An 18,568-nucleotide genomic window follows, 5' to 3' on the forward strand; every position below is an offset into this window, starting at 1 on the left:
CGACATTCAAGCACGAATAGAGTCACAGGTGGACCGAGCTGTACATAAAGCATATTTACGAATGTCCTCACTTCCTGTCCCTGCCTCAGTATAAGACAATGTGTGTTGCTATATGCACAGAACATGAATCTATAACAGGATAATTCTGGAAAAGAACCCAGCTACTTACTTGTAGCAAGTGTTTTGAATCTTGAATAGTTGTAGATTCACATGAGAGCCACCCAAGAGTTTAAAACTCCTAACAATTTATACATAGCAGAAAGGGCCAAAATATGTCCAACAGTACTTTTGGTGCATGAGTCGATTTCGAGATGTAGTAGATGTCATACTCTAACTTCATTCCAGCCACTCCCTTTCTCGACTCTTTAAAAAAAAAAAAGCGTTAAGAAAAAAGTAACCTTTTGTGCCCGAATCTCAAGCTATGGCCATGCAAGCTATTCAACAGTTGTTACGAATAAGTAAAATACAGCACGCATTGCCATTTGTAGTTTCGAGATTATGATGTAATATTAGTGTTTCCATAGGGCTCACTTCCATGAACTTATAGTACACAGAAGGGAAAATCAGAGAGCAGTGGGAAAGTTGAGGAGTTGAAGGTGTTTGTGATTTAATGTATAGTTTGATATGAACAGTAATGCATTTTACGGATCATGAACCCATGGGAGCGTTGTTTGAGGCCTTTCAGTTACAGCAAGCACACACTCCACTCCTCGTTTGTGTTTGGAAGACCCTGCCCCCATCCCTAAATTACCTTTTCCTCTTCACTTTGACCATTTGTGCAGGCAGCACACCCATCTTCTGCTTTCCTTGAGCATTGGAACATCCTATCCTTCGGTGCTGCAGGAACTGCTACCGCCTCTCCCTTATGCATTAAAGCACCGGGGCATGCCTCTTTCATCGCGTGACTGTGGTGCAGCAGAGGCCTTTTTCCTCTCCTGTCCATGGCCTAGAGTCTAGCAGAAACCCGAGTTTACGTTCTCTCCCCGTGACTGGAGGTGCATCATTGCCTTCTGGCCCGCCCTGTCTTTTTCACTCCCTTGTCTGGACTGGGACATATCAAGGCATTAGTAGGCCAGTGAGTATGCAGACCACCGATTGAAAGCTCAGTAAAAGTAAGTTTTGGATGGAGAGTGCAGGATAGCTTGATAAGCCTACTATCTTCATTTCTTACAAACCAGCCATATGAACATCTGACAATGTTTAAAAGTATATTCTTGGCCTTCCATGGACATCTCTCAGTAGCAGTGGGTACACAGCCTGGACCACTTCAACTTGAAGCTCAGAGTTGGGAGTTGGAAGTGGTTTAACTGCGCCTTTTGAAACTGTGATAGGAAATGTACATGCACCTCTGTAAGCCATGTAACAAACTGTAGTGCCTTGTTCTGAGCAACTCGGCGTTTTCCTGTGCCTTCTTCACATGGGCACAGGTATGTTCCTTGTGTGAATGAAACCCTTAATTAAGGGCACCCTCCACTCTTTTATTGTTGTCGGTTGGGGTGGCGCCATAGGAAACACATATGACAACCCAGTATAGAGTGAATGTTTGTCCATTGTGCAATAAGCCCTGTGCTTCTCACTTCCTTTATCAGCACTAACCTCGTCGCACTCAAGACTCTGACTCTGCCTACGGCCTCCATTCGTGCCCTGTATCCTTCATCACATGTCCATCTTCTGGCTGTCTTTACGTCTTTCAAATCTTTCCAGTCTGTGGCTGTCGCTAACCTTCTGCTTTACTTCCTTATGCCATGACTGGCACACATCCCCCTCATTTCTGCCTCCAGCCGCTCAGGAGTGGCATACTGAAGAATGACTTCCTGCTCTCTCCTTTGTCAACAGAAGAGTGGTTCATTATTGCCAGCTTTGGTCTGCTCAGCGCGCTTACTCTCTGCTACATGATCATCAAGGCCACGGCTGGCCTGCATGCCCCTGAGTAAGTATTTATGCATTTATTATAGTTGTGTTTAGCTCCATCATGCCACCTTTCACCCACTTCAGAGACCTTTGAGGGTGTACACATTTAGTAGAGATTGACTAGGACAATGGCCATTATGGTATCTTCATTGATATTCGTGAATTACAATACTACCTCCACCGATGTGCAGAATCTCTGAACACCTTACAGAGGAAAACACTATCTCTTTTCAAGGATGCTTATCTAAAACAGTGTTCTCTTCTTCGACATACAAATCAATTATAAAGGAAAAAAAGTAATTGTGAATGGTTTAGAAGTATAAATCTTTTTAAAAGTTTATTTTAAAAAGGAAAAAATTGCCTTATACATCGACACGTCCCCTTCACTCATACTAAACACTGGTTAGATCCGGGGGGTAGGTTTGTTTTCCTGTCAGGCACGCTCTATGGTGAACCAATTAATATAGGCAGTGTGTACGCACCCCCACCTTTGGGACCACCTTTGTAGAAAGCATCACCCGTTTGTGGGGAGAACTCCGGAGGGTCTGTCTTTCTTGGGATGTGACTGGAATGACGCTATGGCATCATTAGACAGGAGCCGGGATCGAGTGCAGGACTTCCCGTCCCTAACTCTTTACTATCCATACTTGCAAGTACATTAGTTTGGGCGGATGTTTGGCGAGAATATCTTCCCACCGAGATAGGCTACACATATCTGTCCACGGTTCATAGCTCCATGTCCCACTTAGATTACATATTCACGCCACAGAATTATATCCATAGATTTGCCCATACCTCCCATCTCCCAAGAGGGCTGTCCGATCATTTCCCGGTTAGAGTTACACTCCTTTTACATTTTCAAAAGCCCCCCTTTAGATGGCGGATGTCCCCATGGCATCTTCGAGTTCCTGAATATCAAGAGTGCATACACACAGCAATCCAAGATTATTTTACCTTAAATACTGACTTGACACCGTCCAAAGAGACTCTAAGGGAGGCCCTGAGACCCACAATCAGAGGGGTGGACATCAGTTACAGGACGCACAATAAACTTAAACGCTCTGCTCAACAAGTGGAATTGGAGACCTAGTGCATAACATTGGAGACACAATACAGACAGGACCCACGCCCAACTATTCAGAGAAACCTATCCATGGCGCAACAACAGCTACACCATCACCTCACAGAGGAAGCAAAAGAAACCTGGCTAGCATCCCAGCATCGAATATACCAGTGGGGGGACAAACCAAGTAAAATGTTACACAGACTCTGCCAAGCCGGGCAGTCCCCGGCCACAGTTCCGACTATTAGGGGTAGCAACGGTGCCTTGCACACATCCCCCACAGAAGTGGTGGCAGAATTTGCCCATCATTTCTCCACCTTATACGCCCGTAGGGAGCAGATCTCCGGGGAACTCATAGCAGAGTTTCTTTGTGATATTCCCCCCTAAGGTTATCAGACCAGATGAGAGACCAATTAGATGGCCCAATTACGCTGGATTATCTCACTGCCGCACTGGCCGCGTTGCACTCGGTCGAGCTCCTGGTCCCAATGGATTTCCCATGGAATTCCTCCGTTCTCATATGTCCACGCTGGGCCCACACCGATTGGTAACAATAAATGAATCCCTTGAGAAAAAATAACTGCCCTGGCGGTGGAACCTTTGGCGATATGGGTCCATTGGGACCCTTTGCTTAGAGGCTTTGTTTGGCCACGATCACAACCGAACCGTATTGCATTGTATGCAGACAACGTCCTGTTCTTCATGATGGACCCATGGATCTCGAGCCGCCTATTCTTCAGATCCTTCGAGTTTTTGGCCAGACCTCCGGGCTCCACACTAACCCGTCTAAATCGGTACGGTTCCCAGTTTCCGGTCAGCAGGGTAGGACTGCTTGGGCATCGCAGTTAAAACACGTCACAGAAGGCTTCCAATACTTGGGTATATTTATGTCTCCTTGTCCCAAGACCACATGGGCACACAACATTAATCCACTTCTAGCCAGCCTCCGCGATAAGACTTCCATATGGTCATCTCTACCCCTCTCGTTATATGGATGCTAGGCAATCTTTACAATGGTGTCCCTCCCAAGAGTTCTCTATCGACTCCAAATTTCCCGTACCACATACCGCGTGCGTGGTTCACACACATAAATACTATACATAACAAGTTCTTATGGGGTGGAGGGGCAGTTACAGTGGCGCTGCAGACATGTGCGCAATCTACCTACTGTGGTGGCATCACCGCTGCTGACGTATACTCGTATTATGTGGCCGCCCACCTGTTGGTCGTCAACGATTGGTGGTATGCCTCACAGGCCGACCCGGCGTTTGCCTTGGAGAACACATCATTGAAGGGAACCCCCCTCCTACGATTACTGTATAATGCACAGAAACTTGACTTTCTGCCCCACGCCAGTCGAACGACGATTAGGCTCTGGCTGTACACAGTCCGGCGAATGGGGTGACACGGGCAGCTGACTCAGACGACACCCCTCTGGCATGGTAACTATCTGTGCCAGGTGGCAGGCCTGAAGGGGTTCCGCAGGTGGGACATTATTGGCATCTCCACTTTGGGGGACGTGATGCGAGGCACTACCTTCAGATCCTTCCAGCTGTAGCAGCAGGAGTTTCACCTTCATAACACTCAGTTTTATAAGTACCTCCAATTGCGCTACACTTTAACTCCCTCACTCCCAAATGTAGCGGACCTCCCTGAATTTCATCCCCTTGAGGGTCGCCTCCTTATGGGTGATCTGGGCGTACACAAAATTCGGCAGATATACCAAACATTGACAACGCACTCCAACACAACCGGAAGGCGTGGCAAGACGACGTCCCAGAATTGACAGATGATGATTGGGCGCAGGCCATAACTAGTCCCCTGGTTGCTGCGGTGTCCTCCATATATCGACGCATACAATTCAAATATGCCCATCGGGTGTACTACACACGTTTACGTCTTTGGAGGATGCGAGTAATTGCATCCCCTCAATGTCTTCGTTGCGACAGGGAGGAAGGGACATTTTTCCATAAAGTTTGGAGCTGCACGGCAATCCAGCCCTTTTGGCGTAAAGTATCAACCTGCCTCAAGGAGGTGTTGTCATGGGACCTTCCCCATGACCCTAGACTGTTTCTCCTCCACAGCACGGATGGCTTAGGAGGGAATCGATACAAGCAACACTTACTCTTTCTCGCTCTTACTATTGCCAAACGGGATATTGCTCAACTATGGAAGGGTACCTCCCCTCCAACAATAGGGAAATGGCGAAGAGAACTAGACACGTGCATGGGCGTGGGGATTGCAGTGTTTCTGGTGCGGGGTTGCCCCCAAAAACACAGGAAAATATGGTGCCGCTGGGCTGCATACAGGGGCATAGACCTCCCCCCTCTTCCCTCACAATCCCCATGAGGGACAATTTGTTTGGGCTGTCATGGGTCATAATGTAGGATATATTGTGTTCTACTTTTGAATGTGCATCTGTATCCAAATTTGCTTGCCAATGTGGGTGGGGTTGGAAAATCTGCGTGAAGTTCTGGTTTAATTTTTTGTTATACATACCAACCGTACCAGATGTTATTACCATGTTTGGTAACTTGTCAATATCTTGCCTTGAATTGAAATATATTGGGCAGTTAGCCCGGTGGTACTGTACAAACTCAATAAAATATGTTTTAAAAAAAAAAGGAAAACATTGAATGAACTGAGGTGGTAGTCAGTCTCACTGAGATTACACATTGCACTGTCACTTTAAGGTACTCTGGCTCACCCCTTGCCCCAGAATGCATGTACAGACTACAGTAAGAAAGTTTGTAGGGTCCCTCAACATTGAGCTCTTCACTTTTGACCCTTTTCTGATTAACATTGCATTTGATATCACAGTTAACGGTGCTATGCAACATTGTTTGCCAACTCTTTTTGCTTCTTCCTCTCAATGCATTCTTTTTTGTGAGGCGTGCATGGGAAAGGTATGCTGTGTTGTTTCTCATGATTTCTGTTTTTTATGGACAAGAGAGTTTGGAATCATGATTGAAAAGAAAAAACACAGAAGTCACAATCTAATGTTTTGTAAAAAGTCCTTGCAATTTTTTTTAGGAAAGGATGCAGCAGAGCATCATGTCACATTTCCGTCAATTCTCTTCTACACATTTTAGGGTCAGTACCAATGGTCAGCAGCAGGTGCGGGCACCAGCACCCTTGTAAGTGCCTCAACAGCAAACTAATTTCTGAGAACCCAATGAAAAGGGCATCCATCAGCCATTGACTGTGACTTCTCCAGTTCCCTCTCGCCGTTACCCACTTTCCATACCTGAAAGCATTGTAAAGTACAAAGGAGAAGGACAAAGACAAGCAAAAGACAAATGGGTGTTGCATATTGTAGAATGGCTATACATTGATATTAATCCTCCTACAAGGTCGAACAATACTGCAAGCAAAAAGAGGTTATAAATTTGTAAATGATAGCGGCTTGGTCTGGACTCAAAGACTCAAGAGGCAGCCCTCGCCACCGTCCCCCGCATCCGAAGAGTGACCGCCGGCGGCAGATCATTCTCCCACCTAGCCGCCAAGACATGGAACACCCTCCCCAGCTGCCTACGGCAGACCGAAGACCTTGTGACCTTCAGAAGACTTCTCAAGACCTGGCTCTTCGAACAGTAACAGCTTCACCCCTTCCCCTCCCCCCCCCCCAGCGCCTTGAGACCCTCACGGGTATGTAGTGGGCTTTACAAATGCTATGATTGATTGATTGATTGTGCCCTTTTTTCAGACCTATTGGCAAAGCAACTACACAGGCTCATATTGAAAGTTAATCCAGAACATTTTCTCACGAGTTTAAGCTGTCTATCTGATAATTTAGAGGCCCGAACAATAATAGAGGGTTTTGACTCCATATGTAGATTTTTCTCAAAAAATGTGGCCCTAAAAAGAACCCTGAGGGAGATGCCGCTCATAGATGGTTCAACTCTGCGTGTTCGCAAATATCAAAGGCAACTTTAAAAAACAACTGTGATCTGAAGGCGAGGTCATATCTGTAGAGACTCCTTTAAAGCCATTATGGAGGAGAGAAAAAAGGAGATACGGGAAAGGCATGGGAGCATCGAAATAATTAATCACCCATTTTTTTCAGATCACGATGTCCCGAAAATTGAAGTTCTGATACCAACATATATATCTCTAGGTGGCTATTCTACACAGACTTTTAATCCTATAGCTGGAGCATCTCCCACCACTCCTACCCCCCCCCACCTAACCCTCCCAATCACCACATCAGGATTAGACCTGCCCAGTAACGTTGCGCGTAATCAACCTATAACTATAGAGGTGAATGAAGTAATAAGTGCTATTAGGGAAGGTGCAACTTTAGATTGTTAGAGCACAGGTACTTAAAATAAATATAGAGGCAATGTTTTTATTCTCCTACAGGCTCTGCCAGAAATCCATTAAAGAAACGCTTAATTTGTATAAACCTAAATGTATATCTGCTGGGTCATATGGGGCAGGCCTATGGGGAATGCCATCTGTCACTTTTTACAGCAGGTTGAAAATCACTTCATGCGAAGGTTACTCATGGTTCCTTGGGGACAGGTACCCTGATTTGCCATGAGGAATTAGACCTCACTTATTTGAAAGATGGGTTGGCGTAGCACCTCTTGTATTATGGATCAAGTTGTGGATAAATCTAGAAGCATCTTTTGTTAGATCCTGCATTTCTTATTGTCTATCCCTAAGTGGAGTGGCTCGAATCCCTAGGTTTAAGTATTTATGGTTTAAATATTTTTATTAATTTTACAAAACCAAAAAGCGTAACCAAATACAGACATCTGTGGACATGGGATGCGATATGAATACCACCGTAGGCGGTGGCTGTGGAATATTACTCAACTGTACATAGCCCACAGTGCAATGATATACATAAAATGTACAATAAAACATCTCCCCCCTCCCCCTGTCCCACCCCGCGCCTCCCCTCTAAGCTATGTATGGACCCTCCGACCATGCCTCTAACCCTCGGCCCGTTCCACCTCCGCGAGCCGAAGCAGCCTTAAATATCTGGGGCATGTGACTTCTCAGAATTCAGTAGCCAACAATGACAAGAATGGTCGCCACAGCTCCCCATATTTAGTTCCCTCCCCTGCCAGGGTGAGCGCTAGCTTCTCCATCCCTAGGACATACCACAGGCGATGTAGCCAGCCTGTGAAAGCTGGAGGAGTGGGAGTGCGCCAATGTGCGAGAATGTTTTGTGTCGCAGACCCCAATGCTATAGCGATCTGCCTGCCTCTACGGGATTTCAGTGGGTAGGTCAAGGGATTCGGAAGACCCAATAGGACGTAGGCCGGAAAGCGCGGTATGTCCGTCTCGAAATGTTTATCCACCTCATCCAACACCTGTGTCCAATATGGTTGAATGTGTGCGCACTCCCAGAGTAGATGCACTAGGTGTCCTACTTGGCCACAGCCTCGCCAGCACGTCACCTCTCGGGTATGGTCCATGTCATGTAAGCGCTCCGGGGTATAGTACCAATATGTCGCTATCTTTGTAAATGTCTCCGTGAGTCCCATGTGGTATGCTGAATGCCTGGCTCTATAGTGTATATCTTCCCATTCCTTGTGTGTTAGAAATCTACCCAACTCCCGTTCCCACTGTTCTCTGCTGGGGTTGTAATTGTGCGCATGTATCAACTGCAGTGTCTTGTAGAGGCCCGATATGAGTTTTCGGTCTGACGTACGCGTGAGAAGCCATCTTTCATAGAAGGAAAAACTCCTATGCGCCCCAGAGCGGATCTGTGGTGGGAGCGCCCAGTGCCTCACCTGGAAGTACCGATGTCTTTCTGCCTCCTGAAACCAAAATTCCTGCTTCATTTGGGTAAACGAGTGAACCCCTTCAGGGCCATAGACGTGGTACAAAAACTGGCACCCCGCCGCTTTCCAGTTCGAAAAAGCTGCCTTGTCCATCCCCGGGACAAAGTCGGGGTTGTCCGTCAAAGGAGTGAGCGGGGATGGAAAGGTTGTGAGTTTTTGTTTAGCGTTAGTGGAATCCCACACTTCTAAGGGGACTCGCGTGATGTGTGAGGCATATAGGTTAGGAGGTCTATGAGGTCTACGCAGGAACGGAATTTCCTGCAAGGGGTGGGCCGCCACCGCCTGTTCCTGGAATAGCCAGTGTTTATCGGATTCCCACCTACTCCACTCCACCAGGTACCGTAACTGTGCCGCCTGGAAGTAGAGCTGGAGATCCGGGACGCCCAGTCCCCTGAAATCTGGAGTGAGCACTACTAAGGCACGTCTCTTTCGTGGTTTCCGGCCATTCCAAATAAATTGAGCCAGCTTGGATTGGGTCCGGTGAATCCAGTCGGCCGGCGGTCGCAAAGGTATGGTACGGAAGAGATAAAGAATCTGCGGCAGAATGGTCATTTTAACTGCCGCCACCCTACCCAACCATGACAGGGGGTAGTGTTTCCACCGGCCCAGTTCCCGGCGGATTTTCCCGCGCAATATAGTATAGTTGACATCAGCCAATGCTGGGAGAGAGGGAGCCAACTGAATCCCCAAGTAGGGGATCGTGTCCGTCGCCCACTGGATGGGAAGTATGGACTGTAAATAATCCCGCGTGGGTCTTGACAAGGACAGATCGAGGGCCAGAGACTTGTCAGCGTTAACCTTGAATCCCGCGAGTCGGGCAAAGGAGTCTAGTTCTGCCATACACGCCGGCAACGCGGACCTCGGCTCGGTGAGCGATATCAGCACATCGTCTGCATATAAGCTAATAGTGTGGGTAAACCCCCCAAATGTAATCCCCTGTACCTCCGGGTTTTGCCGCATTCTTTGAGCTAATGGCTCCATAAAGAGGGCAAAAAGAAGGGGGGATAAAGGACATCCCTGTCTCGTGCCTCCCTCAATATGGAAGCAAGAGGAAGTATAGCTATTCACTCTAACCGTTGCGGTGGGAAATTTATAGCAGTTAAATATGTACGTGCGAAACCGTTCCCCCATCCCGACTTTCCCCAGCACCTGTTCCAAATATGGCCAGTGTACTTGGTCAAATGCCTAGGTTTAAGTATTTAAAGGAAACCTTTGGGAAAGTAGGCATGAAAGATCTGTTCGCCAATCCACATTCGATCACCAGAAGAAGTAAAGAGGAAGTAAAATCATGTTTTTTAAAATACCAATTGGATCAAAGGTTACAGAAGGCCCAGTATATGGCATCACTTATAAAATAAGTCCAAATTAGTACCACTTCCAACCTAGAACCTTATCTTGTTTGGGTTGCAAATCCCACCCATCACTGCTACCTTTCTCTTTTCAGATTTTCTATGATCCATTTTAGGATTGCTTTCCCACTACAGTGTGCATTGTCTCAGATTTTCCTGCTTGCTTATGTGACCAGGTAACAAAACAAAGCACCTGTCACTTTACCTGGTTCTGCCCTTTATATGCAGAACCTGGACAAGCCTTTTTAACGTCTATTTTCAGGAAATCTAATTTAGGAACACAAGGGGAAGGTCTGATGTTCTTACAGAATTTTTCTACCATCGAAAACTGCTATTCAGTACTTAATTTTATTAGAAACGCATTGGCAATCCGGAATAAGTGCGAATTTTTTTATCTGTAAATAAGGTTTCGGCTCTCGTCTGTTGTAATAGATATTATACTCACATGCTTGATTTTAACTGATAAGGTACCTTCCATTCAGATTGCATTGTTGTAGCTGGGGTCTTCTGGGATGCAATGTTCTCCCAACTACTTTTAGTTCCGGCAGAAAGCAAAACTGAAAATGCATATTCGCACTAATTTTACTTCTGTATTAATTGTGTTTGTTATGGTATAACAACATCTTTTGCTTTTTGTATTATATTGTGTTTTTATTGACTTTTATAGCTCAAGCCGAATAATGTTTTCTAGACTTGACTTGAAAGTTAAATAAAGCAAACAAGTGGACAAGTACGGAGAAATTCCAAATACTCCCTTTAAAGATATTATTTGTATGCTCTAGATCTTCAAGATGCATGTTTTCACATTAAAATTCCAAAGTAAAAGAAAATGCTAGAGGTTCGTGTAAATAATAATTACTTCAGGTAAGTTGTTCTGCCATTCAGACTGAAATGAGCACCGGAAGCATTACACAATTGCTTGGTGGTAGTGGCAGCACACCTGAGAAAGAAACTACTAAATGATTGGCTACTGAATGGCAGGACAATGCTGTCAACAAGCAACCATCGGTTTTCAGAATTTGGGGTATCCAATCAGTCACTTAGTTTCTACTCTAATCCCACTGCAGAAGTTCTAGGATTAAAATACACAGAAGGTAATAGTGCAAGAGGGATGAGCTATACTCAAAATAATGTTTTCCTCTGATTAAAACCTCTTCTGTTAGCGTGTCTGATGTTCTCTTCCTTATATTCTATGGTGTTTCATTCACATCTTCACATGAGACATCTCTTCAAGTTCTGTAGAACCAGTCGTCCTAAGACCCGGACACTAGAAAGACTAATATCTAACATTACATAGCATATGTATTTGTAAATTGCATATTCACCCTTTACGGCATCTTTGTGCTGAATAACATTGTTTATTGTTATTCAACTCATTTTATTGACCTCTGAAGGTTACAGGTGAGTGGACCTGCTGGGTTTTGTTCCCATCACCATGAGGGCAAACACAAATTCCCGGGTTCCTTAGTCCACTGACCCAGTCTAAAGCTTACCACGGTATGTTATCTATCACACCACCCTCAACAGTCCATTGTAAAAGGCCATTATTTGATGGGGTTTAGGAACCCTCACGGCTCTCCTTCAACAAAAAAGGGGTCCACAAACAAATCTTCCTGTGACATTAATGCTAATGCTGAAGGAAGTCTAGCTAGCCCTAAAAGCCGTATTCCTTTTGATACATCTAAATGGGTATGGATTCAGGCAGGCAACAAAATAGCATTGCACTCCGCAAACAGGAACTAAATTCAGTATCCTCTCAATGTAGGTGCAGGTCATTTAAGATTGATTGATCACTCAGGAGGATTCCAGAGGAACATTCTATCTTCCAGAGGACCTGAATGTCAAGAGAAATAACTTTAGGACATCAGTCACAGAAAATCTTGAATCAGTTATTAGCAAGGAAGTTAGTTCTTTGTGAGTTAATTTATCAATAGAGCGAACCTCAGTTGGACTGTAGCACAAAATCCCAAAATGTTGTGCACACATACCAACATTAGAAGTGAGATGGAAATACTCTTTTGATAAATCAAGTAGCTGTCTTTTCCTCTGCTTTTCCACTTAAATATATGATACCAAACGTACTGATACAGCAATCCACGATGAAAATGTTTCTATTTGTTCTGCAGGGGGAATGAACACTTTTTCTGTAGTTCTCCTTTCCCCCTTAATTTTTACTGATGCTCTCCAGCTCCACAAAGCCTGTGGGTGAACATGCGCACCGCAATAAACCCTATAAAATATACACAACCGAAGAGTGATGATGAAGCAAAGTTACATATTTGTAAATTTGGTTCTCTATCTTGGATATCTTCATTGTGGCCAACAACATCATTCTCACCTTTCTGGTAAATCCCTGGAAGTGGATAAGGAGTTTGTTTGTAAAATACACTAGGTCAAGAACAGCTGAAATACTGCTTTATAGGGTATTAGGTCACTGTGTCCTAAGGTACCAGTGCAGGAGTTTTTTTTTTTTCTTTCGAAAGTTTTAAAATATTTTTTCTTTTTGTGGAAGACATTTTAGACTGTGATAATAAACCTAAACCTTCTCAGAAATACTTGTACGTAGCATGTGTTGCTGTAGATATACTTTCATTTATCTGCTTTATTTCGGTCACTCGGACCATAAAAGAGTAAAACAAATATACAAAAGAGAAAAATATGGTACAATCAAAAATGAATCATATACAATAGTCCATAATTGACATAAAAATGTTCAGTTATCAGTATTTAACTTTATGCAGTGATTGCGACTGAACCACATTGCTGTTAAAAATTTTGCAACTGCAAATACTGTGGGAGCCGATAAATCTGTTTTTAAAATTCTAAAAGCGGGGATATGGTGCCTGAAACCCAAATTTTTAAGCAATGGGACGAGCCAGTATTTCCTAGCTCTGTTGTAGGCTGGACAGAAGAAAATAATGTGCAAGTCAGACTCACACCAATAAGCACAGGCTGGGCATTGTGTTGCGGGCTGTGCATGTGTCCAACAGTCTGTGTATGCCCTAAGGGGGAGAGTGCTATAGCGCCATTGCATATACAATTTCCTTGTTAGCGTTGGGGCAATATCATCAAGAGCGAGCTCCAGATGGTATGAATCTTTGAACCCCAGCAAATGATCAGATAAAGACCCTGTCCGAACGTTCTTAATTAAGACACATAAACTGTGCTCGTAGTAGGCCTTGGAGATGGATTCACGGGAGATCCTGCAGCATGCTTTTACTGGGTCTAACCACAGGTCTGGTATTCCTAATGACTCACATAAGTGTTTGACATACTTTAACCATGGAACTTGGGCAACTTTTACAAGGCGCAGAATCTCTTGGAGCTCCTTTCTGTAATTGAGGAGTTCTGGCGTGCTCCAAATTTTGCGCCAGAAAGTTATGGGTTTGAGTCCAAGCTCCTCAGCAATAGGTCTTAAGCCCAAATCAAGTCTTAATGGTAATAGCGGAGTGCTAACTGGTAAGGCTGTCAACTGCCTTAGGAAGTTATTCTCCGTAACCTGCAGTTTCTGGGTAGTTGTGTGCCCCCAAATTTCGCCCCCGTATAACACAGCCGCCCTAGCCTGGGTTTTATAAATGTGTAGGCGTGGGCCAAGTGGTTTATAGGACAAACCTTTTGCCATCCTACAGATGCCGCCCGTCATCTGGGTCAGTTTTAAATTTGCCTTTACTTGATGGGAATCCCAAGTCATGAACTGATTGCATGTGACCCCCAAGTACTCGAACGTATAAACCCTCTCTAGTCTAGACGCCCCTATCAAGGGACTCGGTCGTGTTGGAGAGGGCGGGTTGAAGATCATATACTTGGTTTTTGAGGCAATGATCTCCAGTCTGCGGCTCATACAGAAATCCGCGAATCCATCCAGCACCTTTTGTATGCCCATAGGAGTTTTGGAAAGCAGCAGGGTATCATCTGCAAACATGATGGCTGGAACCCTGCTGCCGGCCAACCTGGGGGCATCGATGTTGCTTAGCCCATTAAGATGGCTAATGACCCCGTTGACAAAGAGGCAGAAAAGGGTCGGTGCAAGCACACAGCCCTGCCTGACCCCCTTGTCAACGGGAAAGCCATCCGAAAGATTTCCTCCTCTACCACACCTTACCCTAGCAAAATTTCCCTGATGTAATTTCTTCAGGATTATCATGATATCGGCGGGAGCCCCTAGGTCCGTGAGCACGGCCCATAGTTTGTCCCTGGGCACTAAGTCGAAGGCCGCTCGCACCTCCACGAACACCGTTTACAGGCTGCCACCCTCGATTAGGACAGACTTCCAGTATAGGAGATTCAGACGAAAAATCTGGTCGATGGTTGAGACTCCTCTCCTAAACCCTGCTTGGTAGGGGCTCATGATTTCGCAATCATCAATCCAATCCTGGAGACGGTTGAGCATCAGTCTACCGAAAAAATTTTGTGAGACGTCGATGAGACTGATGGGTCTATAATTGGCTGGGAGCAGAGGCGAACCCTTCTTATATATAGGGACGATCTCTGCGCCCAGCCAAGTATCAGGCACCTCCTTCCCCCTAAAATGGAGTTGAATAAAAATGTTAAATAGGGTGCCCAGACGTCCGGTTCTTGCTTGAAGAGATCACCCGGCAGGCCATCCAGGCCTGGTGCCTTGCCTGATGCCAGCCCAGCAATAGCTCCTCGAACCTCCATTATTGTAAACCGCACCATTTCCAAAGTATTATTTGTGATCTGAGTGGTAGTTGGTGTTTCCCCCTCAGGGGTTTTATATAGGGATTGGAAATGGTCTGACCATACCCTAGGTGAAATATTAGGCTCCAGTGCTGGGACCAGCTCCTCGGAGCCTGTGTTCACACAACGCCAGAATTTGCGTGAGTCCCCCCGTGCAAGTGAAATGGTAAGTGATTCCCATTTTTGGTATTCCCATTCGCTTTTGGCGTTAGTAATTAGGGACTTATAAGCAGTTCTCATAGCCCTGATTTCCGAGCTTCCCTTACCTGCCTTAATAGATGTCACTAGGTCTGTTTTTGCCTTGCGGCATGCCTTATTGTACCAGGTGGGACCAGCGGCGCCTCCGTTGGCCCTTTTTAGTTTGCTAGTAAGGATTTCGGAGACCGATTTAGTAAGGTCTATGTGAAGCTGCCCTAATTGTTTTTGTACACTCTGGGTTGTGCCGTGCGCCATGAGTGTTTGTATCTTTTCGAATGTGGGAATTACCCGAGCATAGAGCTTGGGTATCTTCTCTGGATGAGAAACTAATTTCTCCCATTACACTCTGCGTCTGTTATTCGTAAGACAAAGCCCCACCTCAGCTGTCCCTCTCTGTTTCGCAGTGGGCACGAGACCAGGGTGGTCATATTCCAGTTCCAGTGCATTATGGTCGCTATCTTCCCTAGATGTAACCCGGAAGTCTTTAATATGCGGCCACTGGGCTAATGGAACGAGAATGTAGTCAAGTCTTGACTCCCTGCCCACTCTATTGTAGGTGCATCTTGGGGGATATCAGAATTAATCCTCCCATTACAGGCCCGAAGCCCATGTTTCAATGTTAAAGATGTAATTTGCAAAGCCAGAGGTGTCCATGCTCTTGGGGCCGGGGCTTGTAAGGGAGGCACAGACCACGTCAGGTCCTCCTCGAGGAGCAAGCCCTCCAGAAAGCCAGACAGGGAATTTCATCTAGGGCTAGTGCCAGCTCTTCGATCGTTCGGGACTCCTGTGAGATGTTGGTAGGCCTAGAATATACATTAATCAGCAGAAGGCTGTTTGAATTTGGCCACTCCAACAGTACGGCTAGAATGTCCTCCGTTTTTAATGGGAGGATGGCAGCTCTACATCCCAAATCACTAGCCACCCAGGTAGCGAGACCTCCCGATGGGCGCCCTCTACCCCCCCATTTCGCTTTTGTGGAAAATGTGGCAAAACCTATATGAGCGAGTTCTTCCCTCGCCCAGGTTTCTTGGAACAGGCAAATATCCTGGTCCTCGATGAGGGAACTCCAATCCGGGCAATTCACTTTATTGCCCAGGCCCGCCACGTTCCAAGATAGAATCTTGATAGAGGAACAGTTAGTTCTCTCTGTTGTTGGATTTGGAGGCACAACCATTTCAGGGTCCATCCCTTCAGATGAGATGTTGGCTAAACTGTCAGCTTGATCAGCAGTCGCCTCATTTGTGATACACAGGAGGGAAGGACACATAGACCCCGACACTCCATTTGGATGTTCCTGGCCGGATTTAACCTTCTCTGTGGCAGTTATTTGTCGTGCAATGGTTATGAGAGTCCCATTTTGGGCAGTATCCTCCGCACCCACCATCTTGCTTGGTCAATCCACCATTTCAAGGCTGCTGAACCTATTGTGTGTGGGAAAATAATTGTGTCGTGGTAGTCTAGGGTGAGGGTAGGCGCTTCTATCGTTTGGGGCCCACTTGCCTCCCCGCCTGGGTACTGTTTCCCACCCCTCCTCTGCCTGCTCACATCTAGAAAGTGGGTAGAAAAAGGATAAAGGAAGCGATTGTATGGTCGTCCCCTGTGCATAATGTGACCAACTACATGTATGAGAAACAGTGTGGGGGTCTCTAAAATTGATCACGACGCAGTCACCGTGGATTGATTTCCTGGTTTTACCTATCCATGGGACTCTCCTCACCATAAGCACCTCACTGTGAATTTCTGCCGGGAGGGGCCTATGAGTAGAGAGCCAGTGGATTACCTTGTTCTTCAAGGCCTCCACTGGTTCTCGTGTGGAAGAATTTAATTCAGTGATGCCAGTTAATATGACTGTATATGGTATGGCCTCCGGTGGCAAGTCAATTGATCTAAAATTTGGAACATTGCCATGGGCCCCCGATACAGGTGCAACTAGGTTGTCTTGTAAACTTGTACTTAGTGTGGTCATTGGGGGTTCGGAGTTTGTAATTTGTAGGGTTAATGGCGTGGGCTGTTGTGTTTGTATAGGCTTGGATGGCAGATAACCTTCCTCCGTGGGAGGCACAGATTGAGAGGTCTTATCACTGCGAGTCAATCTTCCACTTGGGAGTTGGGTAACTTTATTTGAAGCTTCGGCTAATTGTAAGATACCCTTGTGAAGGTGCACTAAAGATGTTTCCATCTTTACTAACCGGTTTTCTAAGGGAATAAGCATTTCTTTCAAAAGGGTGCCAATATCCGATAAAGTGAAGCCCTCCTCCCTCTCTGTGACGTTTGAACTGGGGGTTATCTGGGGCAGAGTGTTAGAGGATAATGCCCCTAATTGTGGTGGTCGGTTTGAGCCCTTTTTGAATGTACCGAATGAATTGCCCTCAGACATGGGATTATGTTTTAGAATCTTAGGCTTTCGTCCTCCAGTAATTTGGGCCCTTCTTTTCCTTTTCGGGATGGCTCCTTCCCGCTCACGCTGTGGTGTCTAAACAGACTGGTGGGCCCTTGTGATGATTACGTCCCTATTAGGCACACTAGGTTTAGGAGTATTAGCAGGTAGTAAGAGCTTAGATGGTGGGAAAGGTAGAATGCTAAAATCTACAGGAGCAGAAATATCACAATCAATAACGGGAGTGCTGAGATTACATTGGACAGAATGATCAGGCATAACATTTGTTCCCCCATCGTCTGATGTTGTGCAGCCACTCATAGGTTCTGGGGTAGTAGCATGACTGAGGGGTCCCAAGGAGGACCTCCTAACCCAGTCAATTTCTTGCGAGATACGCCTTTCTAGTGTGGTAATTTCCTCGATGAGAAGTGAACCCGCCTTGGCAAAATACGTATCCAAAGTACCTTTAGGCATTCCGGTGGCCATCGATGTTTTACTCCTCGTTTCCCTTGTGGTCATCTTCCCGGGCTCGGAATCACAGTTCCTTGGGGAGTCCAGAGTCAAGAAAGGTGGCCCAGGCCCTAGCTCGCCCGTTCTCGAACGGCCTCAAACGGCCCGCTCTTTGCCCGGTCTTCGCCCCGCGCTGTGACCTGCGCGCGTTCCACTAGCGCGTATGGGCGGAGCCTTGTTAATGAGAGAGAGGGCAGGAGGAGGAGTGGGCGGGAAGAGGCCCCAGCTGCAGCGGTGTTGGGAGCGCTGTGCAGGCTGGTCCTCGCAGTCCCGCCGCCAAGTAGATTCAGCAGCAGAGAGTCCACAGGTCCGTAGAAACACAGTTTGGGCAGGTTTGGCCTCCGTGAGTCTCAGCAATCGCGGAAATGCAGCGAGCGGCTCCCGCGAGTCTTTAAATATGCTGGTGGGAGGAGTGGGCGGGAAGAGGCCCCAGCTGCAGCGGTGTTGGGAGCGCTGTGCAGGCTGGTCCTCGCAGTCCCGCCGCCAAGTAGATTCAGCAGCAGAGAGTCCACAGGTCCGTAGAAACACAGTTTGGGCAGGTTTGGCCTCCGTGAGTCTCAGCAATCGCGGAAATGCAGCGAGCGGCTCCCGCGAAGCGGGGGCCGCGAGTCTTTAAATATGCTGGTGGGAGGAGTGGGCGGGAAGAGGCCCCAGCTGCAGCGGT

The 18,568-nt window shown here is 46.4% G+C and overlaps 1 protein-coding gene across 3 annotated transcripts in view; it reads left to right on the forward strand.

Moving 5' to 3' along the window:
• Positions 1 to 18,568, forward strand: part of RNF130 (ring finger protein 130) — a 798,965-nt gene that overhangs the window by 653,989 nt on the left and 126,408 nt on the right. For 2 of the 3 annotated variants that reach the window (XM_085617744.1, XM_085617746.1), the window contains exon 8: positions 1,837 to 1,930. The exons of the other annotated variant lie outside the window; for it this stretch is intronic. In XM_085617744.1, the coding sequence (XP_085473870.1) occupies positions 1,837 to 1,930 (94 nt within the window). The remainder of the gene's footprint in view (positions 1 to 1,836; positions 1,931 to 18,568) is intronic. 3 annotated transcript variants of the gene reach the window in all.

The sequence above is a fragment of the Triturus cristatus genome, chromosome 7 (genome assembly GCF_964204655.1).
Source record: "Triturus cristatus chromosome 7, aTriCri1.1, whole genome shotgun sequence".
NCBI lineage: Eukaryota > Metazoa > Chordata > Amphibia > Caudata > Salamandridae > Triturus > Triturus cristatus.